Source organism: Lemur catta, chromosome 1 (assembly GCF_020740605.2).
Source record: "Lemur catta isolate mLemCat1 chromosome 1, mLemCat1.pri, whole genome shotgun sequence".
Lineage (NCBI taxonomy): Eukaryota > Metazoa > Chordata > Mammalia > Primates > Lemuridae > Lemur > Lemur catta.
Window position 1 is genome coordinate 118,954,571 of NC_059128.1, and position 24,811 is coordinate 118,979,381.

General features: G+C 54.2%; 1 protein-coding gene across 6 annotated transcripts in view; it reads right to left on the reverse strand.

The window, feature by feature from the left end:
* Positions 1–5,272: 5,272 nt before the first annotated feature.
* Positions 5,273–24,811, reverse strand: part of SLC25A42 (solute carrier family 25 member 42) — a 29,255-nt gene continuing 9,716 nt past the window's right edge. For 2 of the 6 annotated variants that reach the window (XM_045551808.1, XM_045551770.1), the window contains exons 2-9: positions 16,761–16,875; positions 12,380–12,485; positions 11,160–11,185; positions 10,718–10,784; positions 10,399–10,565; positions 9,820–9,936; positions 8,880–9,031; positions 5,273–7,417 (exon numbers count right to left, since the gene is read on the reverse strand). In XM_045551808.1, coding sequence (XP_045407764.1) covers positions 6,952–7,417; positions 8,880–9,031; positions 9,820–9,936; positions 10,399–10,565; positions 10,718–10,784; positions 11,160–11,185; positions 12,380–12,485; positions 16,761–16,841 — 1,182 coding nt within the window. In that variant the 5' untranslated portion in view covers positions 16,842–16,875 and the 3' untranslated portion in view covers positions 5,273–6,951. The other 4 variants (XM_045551790.1, XM_045551802.1, XM_045551800.1 and 1 more) reach the window with 4 other exon arrangements.

Genomic DNA, 24,811 nt, shown 5'->3' on the forward strand with positions numbered 1-24,811 from the left:
GCCCAGTGGTAGTGGTGGTGGTGGCGGATGCTGGCCTGTGCAAGTAGCTTCCGGGATGTTGGTGTGCCCCACCCCCCCACGCCTGGGTCGCACGGTGGGGGGCCTGGGCTGGAGGGAGAACAGAGCAGAAGGGAGACAGGGAGAAAAGGCCTAGGGGCAAAGAGAGGAGGAAAGGGAGTGAGAAGAAACACAAGTCTGAGGAAAAGCCCCAAGGCGGCTGTTGGAGAACGCCGGCCCTCCCGCCGGGAGGATCGGAGAAATGAGCACCATGAGGGAGCACAGTGGGCAGATTACAAGTGACAGGAGAGCACAGGGGAGAAAGAGGCTGAGGAAATGGGAGTGGGGTGCACCCACGCTGCTGCCACTCTCTGCCCCAAGTACATGGGTGACTGCTCTCACACAGAGGTCACCGCAGGCAAACAGGCACATTAAGGCTGTGGTGACCCAGCGAAAGGGAAGTGGGGCTGTCAAGGACTCAAATTGTCCTGTCCCTGTGACCCTGGTGTGTGTGCATGTGTGTATTACAATGTACAGGTGGACCAGCCTGAGCAAGAGCGAGACCCCGTCTCTACTAAAAATAGAAAGAAATTATTTGGACAACTAAAAATATATATAGAAAAAATTAGCCGGGCATGGTGGCGCATGCCTGTAGTCCCAGCTACTCGGGAGGCTGAGGCAGGAGGATCGCTTAAGCCCAGGAGTTTGAGGTTGCTGTGAGCTAGGCTGACACCACGGCACTCTAGCCCGGGCAACAGAGTGAGACACTGCCTCAAAAAAAAAAAAATAAAAATAAATTAAAAACAAAACAAAACAAAACAATGTATAGGTAGAGTATGTGACCTTTCTGTTTATGTAAAATGTATAGGGTCCCTGATTTCTTTTTTTTTTCTATATATATTTTTAGTTGTCCAAATAATTTCTATTTTTAGTAGAGACGGGGTCTCGCTCTTGCTCAGGCTGGTCTTGAACTCCTGACCTTGAGCGATCCTCCCGCCTCGGTCTTGTGAAGTGCTGGGATTACAGGTGTGAGCCACCGTGCCCGGCACACTTAATATTTTTCGACTTTACAGTGGGTTTATTGAGAGGTTACCCCCATTGTAAGTCAAGGAGCTCCTTATGGCCTACAATGAGTTATGATTTCTGCTGAATGCATATGGCTCTTGTACCATGATAAAGTCAAAAAATCAAAAATCAGGGGGCCAGGTATGGTGGCTCACTCCTGTAATCCTGGCACTCTGGGAGGCCGAGGTGAGTGGATCCTTTGAGCTCAGGAGTTCGAGACCAGCCTGAGCAAGAGCGAGACCCCATCTCTACTAAAAATAGAAAGAAATATGGACAACTAAAAATATATATAGAAAAAATTAGCTGAGCATGGTGGCACATGCCTGTAGTCCCAGCTACTCGGGAGGCTGAGGCAGGAGGATCGCTTGAGCCTAGGAGTTTGAGGTTGCTGTGAGCGAGGCTGAAGCCACGGCACTCTAGCCTGGGCAACAGAGTGAGACTGTCTCCTGGGGAAAAAAAAAATCAAAAATCGAACCATTATAAGTCAGGGACTGTCTGCTGTGTTGCCAGCATTAAATGCATTTGTATTTTATTTTATTTTTTCTTAGAGACAGGGTCTTGCTCTGTCATCCAGGCTGGAGCTCACTGCAGCCTCGAACTCCTGGGCTTAAGTGATCCCCCATCTCAGCCTCCCAAGTAGCTGGGAATACAGGCATAAGCCACCAAGCCTGGCTAAGTGCATTTTTGGTTTATGATATTTTTGACTTTGTTTTTTTTTTTTTTTTTTGAGACAGAGTCTTACTCTGTTGCCCAGGCTAGAGTGCCGTGGCGTCAGCCTAGCTCACAGCAACCTCAAACTCCTAGGCTCAAGCGATCCTCCTGTCTCAGCCTCCCGAGTAGCTGGAACTACAGGCACGCACCACCACACTCAGCTAATTTTTTCTATTTTTAGTAGAGACGGGGTCTCAGTTTTGCTCAGGCTGGTCTCGAACTCCTGACCTCAAGCGATCCTCTGGCCTCAGCCTCCCAGAGTGCTGGGATTACAGGTGTAAGCCACCACGCCAGGCCAATATTTTTGACTTTAGATGGGTTTATCAAGACTTAACCCCATGGTAAGCCAGGGAGCATCTGTATTGAGAATAAAACAAATGAGTCACCCATTTCCATTGCCAGGGTGAGAGCATGAGGCCTAGTGACCGGCCCCAATGTGGGGCTGTTGCTGCCCTGTCATGTGACAAGCATGACCCACCTCCCTGCTGGGACCACTTGTTCATTCACAGCCTCTGAACTCCCTGACCTGTACCAAGTCTGCACCATCTCAGGGTAAAGCCGCTCCCCTTCTGTCCTGCTGACTTGGCATGTGTCTAAAACTAACAACTGCCACCAAAAGGGGGCATCATTCCACTTAGGAAAGTGAGGTCACAACCAGAGAGCCACAGAAGCACTGACACTCGGTGACGCCTAGAACAGTTGTCAGGAGGAGTTGGAAATGCCATCATCCTCACCTTCCTTTGAACAGTGTTTGACTTTTGAAACTGCACTTCCATTACGTAGATAAAAATGAAAAATAGGCTGGGTGTGGTGGCTCACGCCTGTAATCTTAGCACTTTGGGAGGCTGAAGTAAGAGGATCACTTGAGGCCAGGAGTTTGAGGCCAGCCTGGGCAACATAGTGAGACCCTGTCTCAAAAAACTAAATAAAAATAACCACATCAGTGCCTCTCAAAGGAGGGGGGTAATTCAGCTCCAAAGGGATACTGGCCATATCTGGAGATTATTTTTTAATTGTCACCACTGGGGGTAGGGGGGCAATGCTCCTGGCATCTGGTGGGCAGAGGCCAGGGACACTGTTCAACATCCTACGGTGCCCAGGACACCCTAGCCCTAGACAGTGATCCAGCCCCAGATGTCAGCAGTGTGAGGCTGAGAACGCTGTGGTAGAAAAAACAGAATGTACTGTTTCCAAACTAGCTGAAAGAAACAAACAAAAGAATTAAAAAAAAAAAAAAAGGAAGAAAGAAAAACCAAAGCAAATACAACCTTCAGCTCAAGAGACGTCAACAACATTACAAGGAAAAATTGGCACAAATTGAAAACTCAGTCTAAGGTCCTCTCACTGCACCTCCAGAGCGAGTCTCATCAAGGTCCCTGGGACTTCACCCTTCTCCAATTCAAGCCAGTTTTCAGGCCTCTTTTCCCTCCAGCTGTCACCTCCCTGGCTGTTCCTGCTGGTCCCCTCTCTTTCTTGCTGTCCTCACTAATTAGGCACCGCATGTTTGCCAACAAAGCCCAGTTTGATTTCTGCAGCCCTGGGCATCTCAGATGGCTCAACCCAGTGTGTCCACAGCACCTGACCTTTCCTCAGCCCCCCCTGGTCACCTCAGCCCCATCTGTCCTGTCACACCATAACTTGGGGGCACCTTGACCCCTCCCTGTCTGACTCCTCATATCTAGCTCACTGGGAAGCCTGTCAGCTTCATCTTCAAAACCAAAACCTGACCAGCACCGTGGCTTACACCTATAGTCCCAGCCCTTTGGGAGGCCGAGGCAAGAGGATTGCTTGAGTTTAGGAGTTCAAGACTGGCCTGGGCAATGTAATGAGACCCCTTTCTACAAAAAATTTTTTAAAAATTAGCCAGGCATGGGTGCAATCATAGCTCACTGCAGCCTTGAAACCCTGAGCTCAGGTGATCCTCCTGCCTCAGCCTCCTGAGTAGCTGAGACTATAGGCACGTGCCACCACACCTGGCTAATTTAAAAATTTTTTGTAGATGGGTGTTTTTTTTAGATAGGGAGGTCTCTCAATATTGCCCAGACCATTCTCAAACTCCTGGCCTCAAGGGATCCTGCCGCATTGGCCTCCCAAAGTGTTAGGATTACAGGTGTGAGCCACCATGCCTGCTATTCCTTGACCTTTGCCCCAGCAATTTTGTTCCTAGTAACTTATACCATAGATACACTAGTACATGAACACAAAGAGATATATAAAATAATATTTGCTTCAGAGAGTGACAGAAGACTCAACTCTGTCTTAAATAAAGCAGAGAAAGTGACTCATGTTGCTGGAAGTGGAGAGTCAGTTGAGCTTCAGGTAAAGCTAGATCCAGCAGCCCAGACATCACCAAGAATTCAGCTTCTCTCTTCATCTCTGCTCTACTGTCTGCAGTGTCAGCCTCACCCTGGGGTTAGTCCCTTCCTGGTGTTCACAAGGTGGTCCCAACACCCGCTTGGGCTGGGGTTTCTTCCCCCAAGGCCATCGGAGAGAGGGAGAGTGCCTCCTGAAGTTTTCTCAGAAGCAACCAGCAAACATCTTCCCCACTGTTGCTAGCCCAGACAGGGCCATGAGCCCATCTCTATACTATTAGGGGACACCACAGTGCAGGGTGGGAGTGGGGAGGCGTTGACCACGGCGTAGAAGCTGGAATGAGACCTGGAACGTGAACCAGAAATCAGGCGTGGATGTGGTGGGGGTTGGGGACGAGCTCTGTGGTCTCCACTGAGTCACCACGACGTCTTGGCAACAGCTCACTGACAATCTAGTTGCCTATTCATGATGGATGGGTAAATTTTATCAGTGGGCATTGTCCTGGGGGAGCACTGCAACTGCTAACAATGAGACAGCCACCGGGGTCCCGACTCACAAGCATGGAGCAAAGCGGTGGGGGTCAGTGGAACCTGCTCGCCCTAACCAAGTGTGCATACGCATGCGCACACAGCTGCCACGTCCAGCCTCATGGGGGGCGGGCCCTGCAGGTCGCCCTGGCCAATGGGCTCCCGGCAAGGTGAGCCTGGATTGCTGCTACAAGACCCTTTCTGTTGGCCTGCAGGAGGTGACTGTTCTGGCCTGATGCCTTAGCTAGTCTTAGGGTACAGGGATCTGGGGAGAGAAAGCTTTGTTCAATCCCAGTGGATTTTGGGGCTGTGCTAGCTGCAGCCGGAGGCAGCCCATCCTGACTGACACTGTGGGTAGCCACATAGGTTCCCCAAAGGGACAAGTGTGTATGCGCAGAATCTCTCCAGGAGGAGACACACCTACAGAGGGAACTGGGAGGCTGGCCTACTTTTTATCATAAATCCTTTTGCACAGTTGGTGTCTTCTGGAAAATCATGCTGTGTATTAACAACTCAAACAGCAACAATTGAATTAAAAAACTTTATTCAAGACTTTTATTCAAAACTTTATTCACAAATTTATCAAAACAACATCAACTCTCTTCTGGGGTTCCTGGGGGAGGGTAGGAGGTGCTCAGAGCCAAAGAAGACAAGACATGAGCAGAAGTCATTTCAATTTTTATTAAATATACTCTCTTGGCACAAATCTTTAAAATATATAAACATTATGTATAAACAAAGTGTCTTCATGGCATCAAAATATAACTCCAGACCGGGACCAGCGATCAGCAGGGAGGCGGGTGACTGCAGCGGCCAGAGAGCCCGGCCGTGTGCAGGGGTGGGGGACGGCACTGCCACAGCCCACTCAGCCAGGAGCCACCTCAGGGGAAGCACGCTGTGTGCCAGCAGGACCTGGGGCCCCTCCCACCCCTCGTCTCTCCTACCTAGCCTGAGGCCCAGAGGAGGGCACTCCCCAACCACCTATTTGTCTCACCCGCCTGGTGGACCCCCAGCCCCTGCTGCCCTCACTTGCCAGGGGTTGGGGGGCTTGGGTCCCCCATCTCCCTGTGAGGGCTGCCCCGGCCTCTCCCACTGAGTCTTAGTACGGGGCAAGGGATGCCCGCCCAATAGGACAGCCCCTTACAGCCATCTCAGGCTCCCTGGGCCACTGGGGATGTCAGGGATGGCTGGTGGCTGAGGCCAGAGAGAGGTCCTCACACCCGGGGGAGAGGGGGGACGGGAAACGCACACAGGGCAGGGGCACCAGCTCAGAGCCCTTCACACAGTGTGGCAGCTGAGTCAGCTATGGAAACCAGCCCTCAAGGTCCCCCTCGCCCTGGAACCAGATCGGACCAGTCAGGGCTTTGATGTGAATAAACTCAGGGTTGGCCAATTTGAAGAACAAAACAAAACAAAAAACCAAGAAACCCGAAACATCACTATTGGGTATTTCTGAGCCCCAATACCTGGCGGCCCTGGGGACTTCTCTGAGAGACCAGCTAGCTGGGGGTTCCCTGGGGTGCCTCTGCTCTTCCACAGTTCCCAACCCGGGCCATCCACTGCCATGGGGCTCCCACTCTGGGAGGGTCAATGCCACCAGCCACCTCTGTGTGCTCCATTCATGGAAATCAGACATCCCTTGAGGGCCTTAACTTGCTCCATGCCTCAGCCAAGTGCCCACTGAAGTTGGGGAGTCAGGGACCCAGCAGGAGCTTCATGGCCTAGAGGTGGTGGCTGGGTGCTCAGATTTCAGCAGATATACCCAGGTGGGGGGTCAGACCCAAACCTGAAGTGGTTCCATGTCATGGTCTGTGCTTCAGACCCTGCCGTGCGGAGGATGCGTGACCTTCCTGGGAAGGTTACAACCGGGCAGGCAGCTAGGGGTCCCACACTCACAGCAGAGGCTAGGATGGGGCTCTCAGGAGAAGGCTGTTCCTGAGCAGAAGGCTCTGGGGATGGAGGAGTCATTGCCCTCTGGAAAATGACAAAGAAGGCAGGATGGGTTGGGTGGGCAAAAGGCTCTGCATTTGTGGCCAAACTGAGCATGAGGCTTGTCCCATCCTGGACAGGGGCCGGCTGCCAGGAAAGGCGCCTGCCCGGGTTGGAGGCCAGGCACGCAGGCAGAGTCAGAAGGGACAGGCGAGTGTGGCCCTGAGCCTAGTGGGGACAGGGACACTCGAATCAGCAGCATGTTGGAGGACACACAGGGCCAGGAGGTGGAGCTGACCACTCCTGACTCAGGGTCTTTGGGCGACACCTCCCGAGGCAGTGCAGCCCCTGGGGAGGAGGGAAGAGGAGAGTGGCGGTGACCCTGAGCCCATTGCCCCAACATTGCACCTTAAGGGCTGCCAGCCCCAGCCCCCAGGCCCGACTGCTTGTTCCAGAAAGTCCCTGACGTGGTTCCCGTGGTGGGACCGAGCATACCGTATTCCACGGGTTCAGAAAACCAAAGGGGTCGCCGGTCCACCATCCCAAGAGCAGCCGACAGCAGGGCCCCTAACTCTGCAGGTGCCGCAGCAGGATCTGCATGAGGTCGAAGGTGGTGAAGCTGATGCCCACGGCTATGGGGCCCTTGACCCAGTTCATGCTCAGGCCCTTGTAGAGGCCGCGCACCGCGCCCTCCTCCTGCACAATGGTGCGCAGCGTGCACCCGATGGAGCCGCGCGGGTGGCCGGTGACGCCGGCCGTCTGCATGCGCCGCCGCACCACGTCCAGCGGGTAAGAGGCCGACTGCCCGATGAGGCCGGCGCAGGCGCCGAAGATCATGCGCTCGAAGGGGTAGGGTTGCCGGCGGCCGCTGTACTCTGCGGGCGGGGCCAGGAGGGGCGTGAGCGCGCTGGGAGGGGCGAGCACCCCCCGCCCACGTGAGCAGCCCACCAGCGCACGCGCACGTGCACTTGTACCCCCGCGCCCCACGTCCTCACCTCCCAGTCACTCCTTTTTAATCAAAATCGGGAGTGAAATTTCTTTCTTTTTTTTTTTTTTTTGAGACAGAGTCTCACTCTGTTGCCAGGCTAGAGTGCCGTGGCGTCAGCCTTGCTCACAGCAACCTCAGACTCCTGGGCTTAAGCGATCCTACTGCCTCAGCCTCCCGAGTAGCTGGGACTACAGGCATGCGCCACCATGCCCAGCTAATTTTTTTTTCTATATATATTTTTAGCTGTCTGTATAATCTCTTTCTATGTTTAGTAGAGACGAGGTCTCGCTCTTGCTCAGGCTGGTCTCGAACTCCTGAGCTCAAACAATCCGCCCGCCTCGGCCTCCCAGAGTGCTAGGATTATAGGCGTGAGCCACCGCGCCCGGCCTGAAATTTCTTAAAAGACAGAAAAGCACAAGGAATCATACAACCAACCCCGAGAGCCACTGCTCACATCCAATCGGGTCAGCTCAGCGTCTAGCAAAATAACGCGTCCAGAATCCTCACCTTGCCCTGTCGCCCACCGGCCCCCTCTGGAGGGCCTTGCTAGTGGTTCCAAGAACCGACACATGTGACCGTGAACCACACAGAGCACTGTTGCGTGAGTCTACACAGGACGTGTAGACGTGATGGAGGAAGGAGCCGCAACCGATTGACCGGGGTTCTTTAAACCTTTGTAGCAGTGAATTTAGAACTAGGAATTCAAAACAGGGAGAAGGAGACACTGCTATCCATTGATTGCACCAGATGGGCAAACACACACGGTCTGCCGGCACCATGTGGGGTGAGAACGTGGGGACTGGGTACTGGGAGGCCCTTTGTAGGGAGAAAACCTGAAAACGGGGTCTCACACTCACACAAGGAGATGAGTCCCGGATGTGGGCTGATCACAGAAAATCTGGAAACAGCCTAACACCCCCCAAGAGGGGGAGGCACACTGTGTCGCCACTAACAGGGTGGAGCAGAGAAACAGATGTCAGGCGGATGGACCCCGAACCAGCCGAAGGGGAGCTGCACGCCCAGGCGAGCCGACTCCATCTGGGGCACTATTTATGCCGTGGAATGTGACAAGGTACTGTTCATATTTCCAAAGCTGTCCGGAGGGATGCAGCCCACACTTCTAGTAAGAGCCCTCGGGAGGGAGAGTCCGGGCCTCAACTTTACCCACAACATTTTAATTCTTTAACAAAAAACACCTAGGAGCAAGACAGCAGCGTGCTCACACCTGTTCACACGGGCGGCAGGTGTCAGTGCTGTTACTTCACTCTCTGTCCTTCCCTGTCCTGCCTCCGGGTCTGCGTGACCTTGGCAGAGGTGCCGCCCCTTCCCGGACCTCCCACGCCCCTTACCTCTGTGCAGGCTCTTCAGCGTCTCGTAGGTGAAGAAGCTCAGGCCGGCGTAGGGAATGACCCCCAGCACTGTAGGCGTAAATCCGTGGTAGAGGGTCTTCAGGCCCTCTTCCCGCGAGATGCGGATGAAGACGTGAAATATGTTGCTGTACCTGCCAGAACAGAGCGGGAACAGGTGGGATGCGGCCTCTCGGTTCTTGCCGCAGCCTGCTGGGCCTGGGCCTGGGCGCATGTTGCTGCTTCCCTTCTTTGAGAGATACAGCCATGCTGCAAAAGCCTTGGAATCCGGGGAAAGGCAGGCCCAAGCCCAAACTCCACCTTCACCATGGGGTCGCTTTAGTGGGCTCAGCCCTTGCCTTTTATTCCTACACATTCTAATGCATCTGCATCCAATTCAAAACGAAGACTCTTGGTTTGATCCAAGCAGAAACTGACCCCAGGGTAAGAGAACAAATTACTGCCTTTCTCGAACAGCTGCAGAATTGGACACCAGGCCTGCTCTGTTGTACCAGGCGGGGTCAGCATGGTGGATTTTTTTTTTTTTTTGAGACAAGAGTCTCGCCCTGTTGCCCGGGCTAGATTGCCATGGGGTCAACCTAGCTCACAGCAAGTTCAAACTCCTGGACTCAAGCCATCCTCCTGCCTCAGCCTCCCGAGTAGCTGGGACTACAGGCAAACACCAGAATGCCCAACTAATTTTTCTGTTTTCAGTAGAGATGCACTCTCACTCTTGCTAAGGCTGGTCTCAAACTCCTGACCTCAAGCGATCCTCCCACCTCGGCCTCCCAGAGTGCTCGGATTACAGGCGTGAATCACTGCGCCCGGCCAGCATGTTGGATTCTTAACGCAGGGGGACAGACCCAAACCCGGGGGCCTGATGGAGGGATTCTGACCTGGGAGCCCCTGTGACTGGTGAGAGCGTCACCAAGGTAGGACTCACATTTCCTTTGGGGTCACAGCCATCCTCGCCCTGACCAGGTCCAGGGGGTAGGTCAGTGAAGCGGCGGTCATCCCAGCTAGTGCGCCGGCGAGAAGGCGAGGCCACGGGGGCAGGGCTCTGAAGCGGGTGGGGGGAAATGAGACCCAGTGAGGGGCTGAGATGCGCATAGGCCCAGCCGGAGCCCAGCTGGAGTCCCCACACGTCCCAGCTGGGGGTGGCTACGGCCACGGAACACCAGGTGCGCTGCGGTCTCCTGAGTGGGAGTCACGTGGAGATTCGCAGGGTGCCTTCCCTTTCCCCCTGATGAACGAATGATGTGTGTATTTTCCCTACGGCTCTGGGGGCACAGTGGCCTGCGCCCCCAGCACTTATAAGGGGGCGTAAGGAAACAGATGGGTAAACCGAGAGGAGCTCTGACAACAGAACAGGCTGATGTGACAGAGTTGAGGGGCGCACTTGGGAGGGTCTTAGTGAGGAACTGCCTGGCGTTTTGTGGGGGAAGGGCCAGGGTGGAGAGGGGCGTGGCGTGGGAGGAGGGGCGTGGCGTGGGAGGAGGGGGCGGGCCAGGCCGGGCCTTACTCTCCGTGGAAGCCGTAGTAGCGGCCCAGGACTCGCTTGTACTCCTCGTGCGCGCTGAACTGGATGGCAGCGTAGGGCACCACTCGCACCATAGTGGCGGAGTTCCCTCGCCACAGGCTGAGGAAGCCCTCGTTGAGGTAAGTGTAGTAGAGCACCCGGAAGGCCTCCTGGGAGAAAGAGGGAGGTCAGCATCCCTCTGACTCCGCTGCCCTCCCCGCGAGCCCAGTTGGCCTGCAGAACATCCCTGAACCCGAGGCTGGGTCGGGGTGCCCCACCCCTGCTGGATGCACAGCCAACTCCTCCGCCTCCCCACACGCACCCTGTGAGTGCCGCACCTCGGTTGGTCCAGCCTGCGACATTATCGAGCCCTCCCCAGTCCTCCAACCCTGGAATTGTAAAGTGAACCCGGTTTGCGGAGCGAGCTTAGAACCCTGCGCAGGGCCATTCGTTGGTGTTGGGTAGTCTGGCTTTTACACGTGCTCTTTATTTTTTTCTTTATTGAGAAGGTAACACCTGCTCTTTGGGTAACAATAAATCAAACGCAGAAACGTGGTTTAGAGCTCTCCTGTGCCCTCACCCCATCACCCAAGGATACGCAGAGTCTCCTGTGAATTCCCATGGTGGGCAGTGTCCAGGCAGAGCTCAGGGTGGGAGGACCAGTGGTCCTGTCCCCGCTCCCAGTCTCTCCCAGGACCACCAGCCTCATGAGCGTGGTGGGGGTGACTGCCCCCAAGCCAGGGGACAATGATCTAGTACCTCACCTTGGCAGAAAATCTTTTTGAAGACACTGGAAAAAACAAAAGCACAATAGAGACGGTGAGATGCAAAGGATGGAACCCCCAGTATGTGTGACACCCCCACCAGGGTCTGGTCTGGAAACTGGGAGTGAGAACAGCCCCCAAGGGCACACCCCGTACTGCTCTCCCACACCCTTTGGTGCCCGTGGCCACCCAGGATCTGAGCGGTGGTGGGATCCAGAAACACAGTCATCAGCAGCCTCTGGTGAGGCCTGGCAGTCTCCCCCCAGTCTGTGACGTGGTGCCTGCTGTGTCCACAATCAAACCCCGGCACCCTGCTCGTGCTTAACCACAGACCTGCTCCTTTCAACCTGTCAGCAAGCTGCGTCCTCACGCAGCCCAGGGAGGAGGGCGATTATCAATGCCCCATTTTCGTAATGAGGAAACAGGGCCCAGGGAGGCTAGGGGACCCGCTCCAGGCTCAGGGAAGGGCCTGGCTCAAGCCTGTAGTCCCTCCCCAAACAGCTGAGGGGTAGAGGGGCCTGGGTTGTGACCATCCTGCTGCCAGCCCTGGGCACGAACTGGTATCTATTTGTAGGAGGGACAGGCTTAATCTTCAGAGGACTCTGTGACTGTTTAACCGTAGGGAAGGAAGGAGATCGTTTCTGTTGTTGGTTAAATTGGATCCTCTGAAAAGATGTGTCTCCATCCTAACCCTTAATCCCTGTGAAGGTGACCTTATTTACAAACAGGGTTTTTGCAAATGTAATTCAGTTAAGGTGATGTTGTACCAGATTAGAGTAGGCTCTAACTCCAATGACTGGAGTCCTTGTAGGAAGAGAAATCAGACACTCAGACACACAGTGAGAAGGCCGTGTGAAGATGGAGGCAGAGACTGGACTGATGTGGCCACAATCCAAGAACACCTGGAGCCTCCAGAAGCTGGAAGAGACAAGGAGGGGTCCTCCCCTAGAGCCGCTGGATGGAGCGCAGCCCTGTGGACACCTTGATTTCCAACTTCTGGCCCTCAGGACCGTGAGGGAATAAATTGCTGCTGTTCTAAGCCACCTGGTTTGTGGTGCTTTGTGATGGCAGCCCCAGGACACCCATGCAGTGTCTAAGTGGACTTTACAGACGCATTTTAAAAATCAATTTGAAGCACCGCTTGAGGGGGCCATGGAGGAGGAGGTGACCACCTGGCAGCTTCTCGATCACATGGACACAGACAGACAGACAGCATTTACCTTGGAAGATGATTTTGGTTCGGTCCAGGGGAGCTACTGCTGTTTTGGCGAGAGCGCCTGCCAAGGCCCCAGACAGGAGGGAGCTGAGCACTTGCCTGTGGTCACTCTGCAACAAAACACATGGTTGGGGTTGTCAGGGGGCAGGGGAGGGTCCACTCTGCAGGAGACTGTGCCCCAGAAAAGAGCCTTCCTTACACCCTCCGGGCCAGGGCTGGGACATGCACAGTGGCCAAGTGTGCCGGCTCTGCTTGGTCCTGGGTGAGCAGTTGCGGGTTCAGTGGCCACAGAGCCTGCCGAGAACTGAAAACCTCCCGGGATAACAGAGACTGTCCTTGTTAAAGGTGAGGTGCTGTCTGGGCTGTCTCATGAGGTTCTGTGTTCTCAGAGATGGGTCCACAATGGGACGTTCCCCAAACAGAAGAGTCACCCCTGATGAGCCCCATGTGTGAAGCTTAGTTCCTCCACCACTGTGTGTACCTGACTACTTTTTTTTTTTTTTTTTGAGACAGAGTCTCACTCTATTGCCCCGGCTAGAGTGCTGTGGCGTCAGCCTAGCTCACAGCAACCTCAAACTCCTGGGCTTAAGTGATCCTCCTGCCTCAGCCTCCCGAGTAGCTGGGACTACAGGCATGTGCCACCATGCCTGGCTAATTTTTTCTATATATATTTTTAGCTGTCCATATAATTTCTTTCTATTTTTAGTAGAGACGGGGTCTCGCTCTTGCTGAGGCTGGTCTCAAACTCCTGACCTCAAGCGATCCTCCAGCCTCGGCCTCCCAGAGTGCTAGGATTACATGCATGAGCCACCGTGCCCGGCCTGTACCTGACTACTGAACTGTGGTGTTTCAGTCACACAGGGACCAAAAACGGTCACAAGGAACCTTTGGGGTCTGGGGGGCATGCAAGGATTGTCAGGCAAGCAGGCCCTGACTCTGTGCCAGCGTATCCCCTTCTCCCAACTTCAGATCAGGACTCTAGGGGTCAATGTCTTCAACTCTTCATCCATTCCAGGCAAGGGGGTGACAGTGACACCAATGATGGTGGCACCAAGTGCTGTGACCAGCCCTGGAACCAGTGCTTTCCTGAATCTTCTGGAGCTCCCCAAGGTCCCTGCCCCACGACTCTAAGGTCACGCCAGGGGAAGCTACCTGCTCAGCAGGTAGGAGCCTCCGCCTCCACCTCCCTGGTGGACTCAGCCACAGACTCTCACTGGGTCACAGTGGGGAGTGGTCTGGGGAAGTCTGCACCAGGGCGCTATGTGGTCTGAGTGCAACGTGGGGCAGGTTGTGCAGTGATTCATAGGACTCCGTGGGGTTCCCCTTGGTACCCTGAGGGGCCTGGAGACCCACAGTGCAGGCTGGGGGTGTATACGGGCCCCCTCCCACCTCCGTGGTGCTGCCGGTCCACAGGGAAAGCCAGACGAGAACTGAACTGTCAGGCACGTGCACGTGCACACAGCCACTGATCTGGAGATCTGGAAGGTGCCATGAGGAGGCAGCTCGGGGCTCTGGGAGAAGTTGGGGTTGGGGTTGAGGGGCTGAGGTTGAAGGATGAGGAACAGGAAACTTGGGGTGTGTGTCACAAGATTAGAGGGAGAAGAACAAATACTCAGAGGTCCCGGGTGAGAATGAACAGGGGGTCCTGGGGGACCACAAGGCAGGCAGGCTGACTGGCACAGGGAAATGGAGGGAGCCCAGAGAAGAGAGGAGAGGCAGGCAGGGGCCAGACCCCACAGAGCCTAGCACGGAGCAGCACGGAGGGTGGACAGGCCACTTTAACTGTGACCAGAGCAGAGGCAGCTCCTGCAGAAGCCCAGGAAAGAGAAGACAGAGGCTGGAACTGGGGGAGGCTGTGGGGAGAGGGACACAGGGGCATTTCTGGGGTACACCTGGCAGCCGATGTCTGACTGAGTGTGGCTACGTCTGCACCCATGTTTGCTCAGCTCAGCAGGGGCTCAGGGGTGAAGGGCTGGGCCTGGTGCTGTCCACACACCTGGCCTGAGCCCGGGCTCTGCCCAGACTGACCACAGGGACTGGGATGACCATTTAGGCCTCCCTGTCCTCATCTTTGAAACAGCAAAGGGCCAACTCTTGGCCCAGGTCTGACTCCCACATGTCCTGGATTACCCTGAGGCCTGACCCCAGCCTCATCCCACAGGGCTCAAGCTTCGTTTCCTCACTGCACAGCCACTCCTCCTCAGAGGAACAGATTGCAAAGCGTTTCCAAGTCTGAACTTGGGTGTGGGGTTTGATCTTCTCACTTCTTGGAGGCCTGCCTTTGGGGTCCCCTGTCTTTTGTGGGTTACACAGCAAGGTTATGGATGTGTGGTTCTGTGGGCTCTGAGAAATGGTGGGTGCTCGGTGGTGGTCTCAGCAGCAGCTCTGAGGCTGACCAGCTGCTGGCCTCAGTTTCCTCTCTGTGAATCAGTCGGATCAACCATTCCCCTTGTGGGCCACTGTGAGCAGATGGAATAGTCCACAGAGCGTCCCTCCACGTGCCTTGCTGGTGCTGTGGATGTGCCTTTCCTTCCATCTCCTCCATCACGTTATCTCCTAGGCAGTTTGTAGGTTGGTTTTTTTTTTTTTTTTTTTTTTTTGAGACAGGGTCGTGCTCTGTTGCCCAGGCTGGAGTGCAGAGGCACAATCACAGTTTGCCACAACCTCCAACTCCTGGGCTCAAGTGATCCTCCTGCCTTAACCTCCCGAGTAGCTGGGACTACAGGCACATGCCACCATGCCTGGCTAACTTTTTACATTTTGTAGGGTTGGGGTCTTGCTATGCTGCTCAGGCTGGTAAAAAAAGTTTGTGGTTCTCAAAATTACACCAACTCTTTGCATCAGGAACACATATCCACAAACTGCAGCTCTCGAGGTAGCCGCCAGCCTCACTTGGGGGACCTGCTTGCTCAGCAGAGGTCACCACCTTTGCCCGGCACTTCCAGCTCCTTGTTAATGAACACTAAAGTGTGTTGTCCAAAGAGCTCAGCAAAGGCAACACCGAAGGGTCGAAGTTTCAAAATATCAGTCAAATGGAGAGGTCCCACACATGAAGAACCAGGCAAAGGCACTGACACATAAAAAGCGGGCAAACTACAGGTGGGATCTACGTTGGCTGTAAACACCATAAGAAGATGCTCAGCCTCTTAACCAAAGAAGTGACTTTACAGAGTCTGACCCTCCCCACCGTGGGGCTGGCCAAGTGGACCAAGATCGATGTCATCAGGGTTGATCAGCACAGAGGAAGATGGGCACTTGTGTATGGTGTCTGGTGAATGAGTGGTACCTGGGCACTTCCAGGGTGGTTCTGCATAGCCATAGCCTTGAGCTTGTCCACTTGGTGGGATCCGCCCAGCACACCCTCATTGGTGTGCCCAGGGACAGCTATGTCCAGCTGTTCTTCCTCCTCCCACCGAGACAGGGTCTTGCTCTGTCACTCAGGCTGGAGTGCATGGGTGGGATCATAGCTTCCTGCAGCCTTGAACTCCTGGACTCAAGCCATTCTCCTGCCTCAGCCTCCCAGGCTGGGATTACAGGTGTGAGCCACCACACCTGGCCCAGGTGTTCTTCCTGCTCTTTTGGGAAGTTCACTGAACTTCATGCCTGTCCTGTGCCTCAGCCACCTGATGGTGACCCTGGCAAACGAGTCCTCCCACCTGGTGCTCCTTGATGTCATCTGGAATTTGGGGAAAGGTCAGGAGGCCTGAAAGATGACATCACCTCAGCTTTTGACCCAGTGGACTTTGAGAGCTGCTTGTGCTGGCACCTGAGTCGGACCCTGGGAATGAGGTTTGGTTCCTACGTAGGGTTGGGTTGGTCTGGGTGTGTCATGCTCAGCGGGGAGGACTTCAAGGGCAGTGAAGGCTCCAGCTTCTACCGTGAACAATGACAGGGCTGACCTGATTTAAGAGGGAATATCTTTTCTTCAGTTGAAGTGTGGACACCAGAGATGACCTTTGGAATGTGGAGCAAACCCTGAGTACACCCACCCTCCAGGACCATCCCTGAGTTTGGCTCATTCTTTAGTATTCAATGACCTGAGGGAGGAAAGGAGGATCCAGGACGCCTTCTGACATCCCAGCCTCCAAACCACATCAGGCGCGGTTTTGGCTTCTTGCCAGGTGGCTGGGCTGGCTGGATTCGTGTCATAAGTGGTGCTCTCAGCGGGAGAGATGTGGCGACTTCCACCCCACAACTTTGTGGAGCGGACAGAGGCTCCTGCCGCTGCTCTGCCCTCAGTCGGGCAGCAGAGAGGGAGATGGGTGCATCACACAGTCTGGGGAATACAGGAGAGGGAGCAATGGGGCCCAGAGGCTGGGGGTGGGGGGCCGACTAGGGAGGGACCCTGGGAGAACACCCATCCCTGGAGGCCAGGGGGTACTTGCCTTCGATGAGACGGGCGAGGACAGCACGGCCTCGGCATCCTCACGCAAATGCACCGAGCCTTCCTTCACACCATTACCCATACCAGGCCTGCTCGGGTCAGCGGGAGACTCGGTCCTGGGGGAGCAAGAGGGGCAGATGAGATACTGCGAGACCCTCACAGACGGTGGCTTCCCCCTCCTGCCAGCAGGCTCGGGCCTGTGACTCCTCCACAAGTCCCCTGAAATCAGGACCAGAATGCCCAAGGCCAGGGCAGTGGCCTTCTCCTGTCCTGCCTCCTGCAGGGGGAAGGATGCCCTCCACTGTGTTCTGAGGCCACTGTCCCATGTGGATTGCTTAATCATTTACAAAAGGCTTTCTTGTCAGCTCATCAAAAAGTCTGTTTTTTTTTAAAATCTGGTACCAGCAGAGCAGATGGGCTCAGAGGGGTTAAACAGCCAGCCAAGGTCACACAGCGGGAGGTAGAGATGTGCTGCAGGGCTGGTATGGCTGGGGTGTGGAGGCCAGAGCTGCTCAGGGCCAGCATCACCACCAGACCAAACATGCAGTGGGCCTGTGTCACCTTGAACCAGAGACTCTCTGTCCACTGAAATACTTTCAGAAAATTAATCTTCCTACAGCACAGCTGCCTGCTCTTTGCAGGAAAGCTTACAGTCAGGGGGCCTAATCAGAGTCCTCTGTGGAAATCTACATTGAACCTTCCTGTAGAAACACATCCCAAACTCAGCAAACTGTGGGGACAGTCCCACTGTCCAGGCCAGAGGGTCCCAGAAGGAAGAAAGGATGAAGGACCTAGCTCTACCGAGATGCCAGCGTGCACTGGGTGTTCTGTTGAGGCCTCAGTTCTCACGCTTTAAAATTACCCAATAAATTAATGTGTTACTGCAAAACAGTGCGAATGACACAGAGGCCCCCAGAACAGGCCTCAGTGTCGGCGAGTAACCTTGCAAAAAGCACAAACGAGATTCTGCTATACGAGCTGTCTGCGGCCAACTCTTTCCTACTGAAAATGGGCCCATGGCCCTGGCGCTGGGAGCAACAGCTGCTTCTAAGATGGGGCAGAAAAGGAAGGATGAACTTAGAGCACCTTGAGGTGCCAGGCAGTTAGGACGTGCTCAAAAATAGAAACCAAAACCGAGGGGGTATGACAAGAGTCACAGGAGCCGACGGAAAGAGCTCCCCATGGCCAAAGTCAGAACATTTTGAGCAACAAAACAAATAAAGCAGTCGTGATTGTAATCCTAAGTATAAAATAAACATCCATGAGTCCACACTGATATAAATAAACAACTGAGGAAATGAGTAAACAGGGGAGAAGAGAGAGATCTCCCACACAGAGGAATCCCAAATAATTTACGCAGTTACTTCTCCCGGCAGGAGGTGGATGTGACTGCCCACCCCTTAGGCGTGAGCTGCACATAGTGACTTCCTCCCAAACGGTACAACATGGGAAGGGGCAACGTAAGAGTGACTTTGCGGTGGTGGAACCTGACACCTCACCCAGGAGGTCCAGGTCAATATTAGCTGTGAGAAGTCACGTCGACAGTGTGTTCCTTTGATATGATGTGACCAGAAGGGCACTTTAGAGGCCTGTGGTCTTCCTTCCCCAGACCCATCACCCTGTCTAACAGAGAGAAACATCAGACACATCCCAATGGGTGTACATTCCACAGAACGCCTGACCGCTACTCCTCAAAACACTGTCAAGGTCATCAAACACACGGAATGTCTGAGTCTGCAATAGTGTCTCAGCCTAGAGGAGCCTCAGGAGACATGATGCCTAAATGTCACGTGCAATCCTGGGACACAAAAAGAACATTCAGGAAAAATGGAGAAAATCTGAATAAAGTGTGGACTTTCGCTGATAACAATGTCTCAGTATTTGTTCATTAGTTGTGACAGTGTGCCACACCACTGCGAGACATTATGGAGAGGAGACACTGGAAGTGTGGGCTGCAGGGGAACTCTGTACACATGACCTTTGCAATTTTTATGTAAATCTAAAACCACTCTAAGTAAACAAACAGAAACCAGGCCCTAGACACCTTTCCAAGTCTCTTTCCTTTGATCATCAGTCCGTGGGATTCACTGCGTGTTTCACCCACCCCATTCCCGATGGACATTGGTGGTGTAAGACTGTTGCCCAGCACCATCCCCGACCCCAAGGACCCTGGCGGTCTCCCCTACACCTCGGCACCTGGGTGCTCAGCGAGTACAGCACGGCCTCTCTACGGCAGATTCTGAGAAGCGAGGGGCCAGGTCAGGTGGCCTGGGCATGTTGAGTGTGGACGCATGCTGTGAAGCCGCCTTCCTGGGGATCCAGACATTTGCTATGTGGGTGAGGCGCCGTGGCCTGGGTAGTGGGGTGCCGTGGCTGAGTGCGGCTCCCCCAACCCACAGACTCCTGCTCAGAGCGCCGCAAGTTTTGTGATGAACAGTTTCCCCAGACTGGCAGTGTGGCTTCAGACCCTCCCTCCCCTGTGAACAGCCAGGGCTGCTCGTGATGGTGCCCAAGGACAATCCTTTGCTCAGTCACTGGCCAGGGTGAGAGCCTGCCCTGGGATCTCTGCACAGATAGCTTGGACGGGCCTTGGTGTGGTGCCTGTGGACATGGACAACGTCACTACACACACTGCCCAGAACTACATGAGTGTGCTGGGCCCTGTGGGTGACAGGGTGCTGGGGCAAGGCTGGGGCAGGTGTCTAGAGGGGGCTGAATGGTGGCAGCCAAAAGACCTGTCCACCTAGAACCTGTGAACGTGACGCTTTTTGGAAAAAGGGTCTTTGCGGATGTCATTAAGGTAAAATCTCTAGATGAGAACGTCCTGGGTTAGGGTGGGCCCTGAGTACAATGACTGCTGTCCTCTTAGGAGACAGAAGAGACACAGCGCAGAGGGGAAGGCTGAGGATAAGGCCAGAGCTGTGATGGGTGACCGCAGCTAGTACTTGCAGTCCCATCGTGCAAGAGCTGCCTGCTCTGGTTCTGACCCCCTCCAGAGCCTCTGGCGACTGGAGACACCAAGGAGGGAGTCTCAGCCCCATGCCCACCTGCTTCCCTCCCTCTCTCCAGAGCAAGAGAGCCCAGGGTTTCCTAAAATCCTTTTGTTTCCACCGTACCTTGTTTTTTCCCAGCCTCCCTTTGGTACTGGCAGTACTGAAGTTACTTTTAAGGCAGTGGTACAAAATGTCCTTTATATGAATTTAAGTTAGAAAAGACAAACACGAAGTGAATTCTAGAATGGGGTGGGGCAGACTGCAGAACTGGGAGGGGGGAGGAGGTTCCCCAGGAATTCAGTGGAAACCAGCCCAGGAGTCACACCTCAGGTTTCTTGTCATGGCATGCTGTCTGGTCAAGAGTAACTCACATTTGCTGAGGCTCAAGAAAGCAAGAGGGAAAAGCAACCTGGCCACCAAGTCACACCCTTGGCCCTGGGGACCACGGCAAGAATGCAGGATGGGGTTTAGGACATGCTACCCCCAAATACAGCACGTTGGCCTTTGGGAAAACAGCAGAATTAGGAAGGTCACTTCCACCTTTCCCTCACCCTTCTCCCCTGGAGCCGGTGATCAGAGCCTCAGGTGAGAGGTGCCTGGCCTATACCTGGAGGAGAGTAAGAACAAACAGGCCGGGCCAAGTCCCCCAGTTTATGACCATTACATCAGACCCTCTGTCCACTCTCAATCAGACCTAACACGGAGACACTCAGGTTTACCTGTTTCTGGGGTCTTCCTTTCCTTATGAAGGCTCTCGTGTCATGTAAAACTTGTATTAAATAAATGTGTATGCTTTGCTCTTGTTAATCTGTATTTAGTTATTGGGGCCTCCACCGTGGACCTACGATAAGCAAGGGAAAGATATTTTTCCTCCCCTGCATGGGGCAGCCACGTGTTGAGTGGTGGCGCCTTTGCTGCTTAGCAAACAAGCAAGCGCATAACTGCCCGTGACTTTTAGGAAGAGGCGAAACTCGACAGTACTTCCCAGGTGTTGACTGCGGGGGAGACGTGGACTGTTGGCCACACTTTGCCTTCTGAAAATGTAACTCACCCACCAGCTCAAAGATGTATTTATATAAAACAGGATCTGGGCGCAAGTGTGGGATAGAACACTAGATTAGGCCAGTTGTAAACGTTTGCTCCTAAAAAAAACCAATATTTGGAAAGAGCCAAAGGAGAGTTTGGAGCGCTGACCCTTGGCCTCGCCCCAGCGACCCCAGTGGGGCAGACATTCCCACTGCAACGCCTTTTTCTCCTCCACTCATTTGTTAGAATCTTAGAGCACCTGTGATGCTGTGTGCACCGTGCAAACTCTGCCCAAGTGACACGCACCCTGCCCCGTGTGCTGGTGACATCGTCTACCTGAGGATCTCTGGAGTTCAGCCTGAGAGCCCATCTGTCCATCCCCACATTGCAGGGTCCAGTCTCCCTGGGGAAACCAGCTATCACTCTCAGTGCCCCAGCTTCCACCTGCAGCTCATGAACATCCTGGGACCAGCAACGGCTTTACGTCTGCGAAGTTATTTCTGTCAGTATTTACCGTGAAGGATACCTGGGCAGCCGCTGGGCTGAGCACACTGCTCAGTGGCTCCCACTCCAGGACAGAAGCTATTGGAAAGTTCAACTGCACATTCCTCAAATTCAGAGCGTAAGTTGAGCTCCCTCTAAAGGAAGCACCCACTTTGTTTCAGGTGGTGCAGAAAGAACAGGTGCTGCTTCATCTATGGGGGGACTGGATCTGTGTGCAGTGCTAGGGTGTAGTCTGGAACGGTTCCTTAAAAATGTCTTCGGGTATGAGGCAGAATGGACACAGGGATGGAGGCCAGACTCTGTGACCACAGAACTCTGACCCACGACCTCTGCAGCTCCCTGGGGCCTTCACTGGGGTGGGTCTGTCCCTGCCTCTGCCTGTGGAGGGGAGAACGGGGTGAATACATATGCATCGCTCAACGCATAGAAGCTATTAGCTAGTGATCATGACATCCCTTTGCCCGAGTGCTCGAATCTGCCCAGCATTAACTGAGGAGTCTCAGTTCTGCTTTACAGCTGGGGAAGCTGAGGCTTGGTGCTTGCCTGAGGCCAAGGTCACTTTGCTAGTGCTGGCCAGGCTGGGCTGAGGACAACGGTGACAATCACCACACTAACGATGGGGTACCATAGTTGCTCCTTTATCCCTCATGGGCAGGTGCTGCCTCTCACTTTGCAGATGAGACATGGCGAAGCCTGGCTCAGTCCAGGGGCAGAGGGCGCTCAGGACCCAGTGCGAACTCCAAAGCCATGGCTAGGTCCTCCTCCATTGAGCCCTGGCCCCCCTCAAGCAGACCACGGCCACCAAGGCCAGTTTCAACATCATTTCATCCTGGATGTCTCTCCTAGAGAGCAATGTGCCCCTTAATCAAGACTTTCCTTAACCCAAAGGAACAGCCAGTTAGGAGGATGCAGAGGGCAAGAGTCTGGCTGAACTCAAGATGGCAACTCTAAAAGCTGCTGGAACACAAACTTCAGAGCCAAATGGATGACTCAAACTCCTGGGCTGAGATCCTGGGGGGCAGAAACCCTGGGGGCTGAGTCCAGTGCCCAGGGAGACTCTGTCTCAGGACATGAGCCTGGAAGAGGTGACCTGAGCATTTGGCAGAATCAAGGGAGGGGACAGAAGTCAAAGTCCAGACCACAGAGGTGAGGACTCTGGTTAACCAGTCCCCGCCGTGGGCTCCTGCCACAGGGCTGCCTGGTAGAAGGAAGGTGGAAGAGAAAGCCAGCCCTGAGGGACTGCAACCGGTGGTGTCTGGGGGCTGGGGAACCTCCAGCTCTGAACTTGGAAGAAGTCAGCCCTGGCCTGCTGGTTCCTGAGGGCCTGGAAGAGGCCAGTGGAAATCACATCTGGGAGAAGATGATACCCTGGGCCTTGTGTGATTAAAAAAAAATCTAATATCTGGGACTCAGCCTAAGATAATGAGGCACAGGAGGAGACCAGACATCACGTGCAAGGAAAACAACAGCAGACCAGGAGATACTGCCTCGGGCTGCAGGGCTCAGCGTTGCCAGACACAGGCTGGGCTGGCAGAAGCCTGGTCTGAAAATGCCAACCAGACACCTGATTGGGAAGAGCCCGGAGCTGGCTCGCGCCCCAGCCACCACCTTTACCCCACATTCTGGACATGGGGCCTCCGGTGGAATGTTCCTCAGCATTTTCAAGGCTCTTGGTTCCCCAGCAGTGGCTAATTAGTGAATTAGGTATGGTGGATGGTGACGTATGGCGGGCGGTACCTGATGAAATAAAAAAGCAGGGGCCTCTTGAGCCCGCCATCAAGTGTCTGTCATTGCCTGCAGATCTCAGAACAGTGACCCCACAGAGGGAGGTGGACCCTCAAGTGTTAGCAGTGAAGGGGGCTCCGCCAGGTGGCCTGGGCTGACCTGGTCGGTGTGACTGTCATTACTGTGATTCCATCATGACTGTCAACAGAGCTCCGGGCTTCCTTTGGCTTTTACCAGTTATTCCCCAGTCCTTGCTGGTCTGTGACAGCTCCTTGGTCTTGCCTGGTTGCCCACGACCTTGGTGGCTTTGAGGAGGACAGGCCCATGTCCTGCCCCCAGCTCGGTTTGTTTGATGTGTTTTTTCATGATTAGCCTGGGGCTATGGGATTTTAGGGGGACTACAGAGCGGAGGTGCCCTCCTCTTTACATCACATGGGGGTTCCTGACAGCATGCCGCTTCTCCCAGGACCCACCTGGACCTCTTGGGTCCAGGCTGCCCCTGTCAAGGGACTTCCCATTCCCTATTCTACCCTTTAGAACCAGCCCAGTGAGGGGTGGGTTATGCTCCACTTCCCAGAGGGAGGAGGACCAATGTACAGGACTCTTCCCCAGGAACACCTGTCTCTCCTTCCCCATGTCTCTGTTTTTCAGTCATTGATATCTATCTGGATGGGCCTCATGCACATTTGCTTCATACCCTGGGTTAAGCCCAAATGCTCCGTGATGCTCCACATCCACCGCCCAAGGTAGAGGAGTGGGTTTGGGGAGGGAAGGTGGATGGAGACTGTGTGGATGATGACTCTTGCCCAAAAGACCCAGGCAGCTGGAGAGGCTGAACAGATGCACCTTAAGGACAGGTGCCAATGCATCTGTGGGCCCAAGACTGGACTGTGCAGATGCAGAGGGAAGGCAGGGTGTACGGGGGATGGGGGGCGGCGTGATGCAGGATGGTGTGTGCAGGGGGGTGGGGAAGTACATTCAAGAGCAGCAGGGTGGGGGGTGTGCAGGGGAGGGGCTCCCTTCCCTTTTCCTGGGGCTCTCTGCCCCCTGCTCTGGCTGCAGGGACTGCACCTCTGCTCCACATCCTCACTGCTTCCACGACACTCACTCCCTGAGCTGTGGGCACTGAGGGGTTTGCCAATTCACGCCTTCGCTCACATGCTCAGCTCATGAGGTATGAGAAGCCCTGAAAGAGTAGGAATGATGCCACTGGAGAGGGCAGGGCAGGAGGTCCTGAAAGCCTCTGGTCCTGACACTTGGGGTGATCGTCCTGGCAAGGGGAGCCTTAAGGACCACCTATTTACTCTCAAATAAAACCATTAAAAAGAAAGGGGCCTGGCAAGGTGGCTCACACCTGTAATCCTACCACTCTGGGAGGCTGAGGCAGGAAGATCTTTTGAGCCCAGGAGTTGGAGGTTGCAGTGAGCTAGGATGATGCCACTGTACTCCAGCCTAGGCAACAGAGTGAGACCTTGTCTCAAAAAATAAATAAAAATAAATAAATAAATAAATAAAGCACTGACACCTGCTACAACGTGAATGAACCTCAAAAACATGATGCCTAGTGAAACTTGAAGCCAGTCACAAAAGGCCAGTTGTAACAATAGTGTGTGACTCCATCTATATGAAATGTCCAGAACAGGCAAATCTATAGAGACAGGAAGCAGATTAGTGGCTGCCAGGGGCTGGGGGAGGCGAGTGGGGAGTGACTGCCGATGGGGATGGGGTCTCCTTTTGGGCGATGAAAATGTTCTGGAACTAGATAGAGGTGGTGGTCGTAAATCAGTATGTTATACTAAATGCC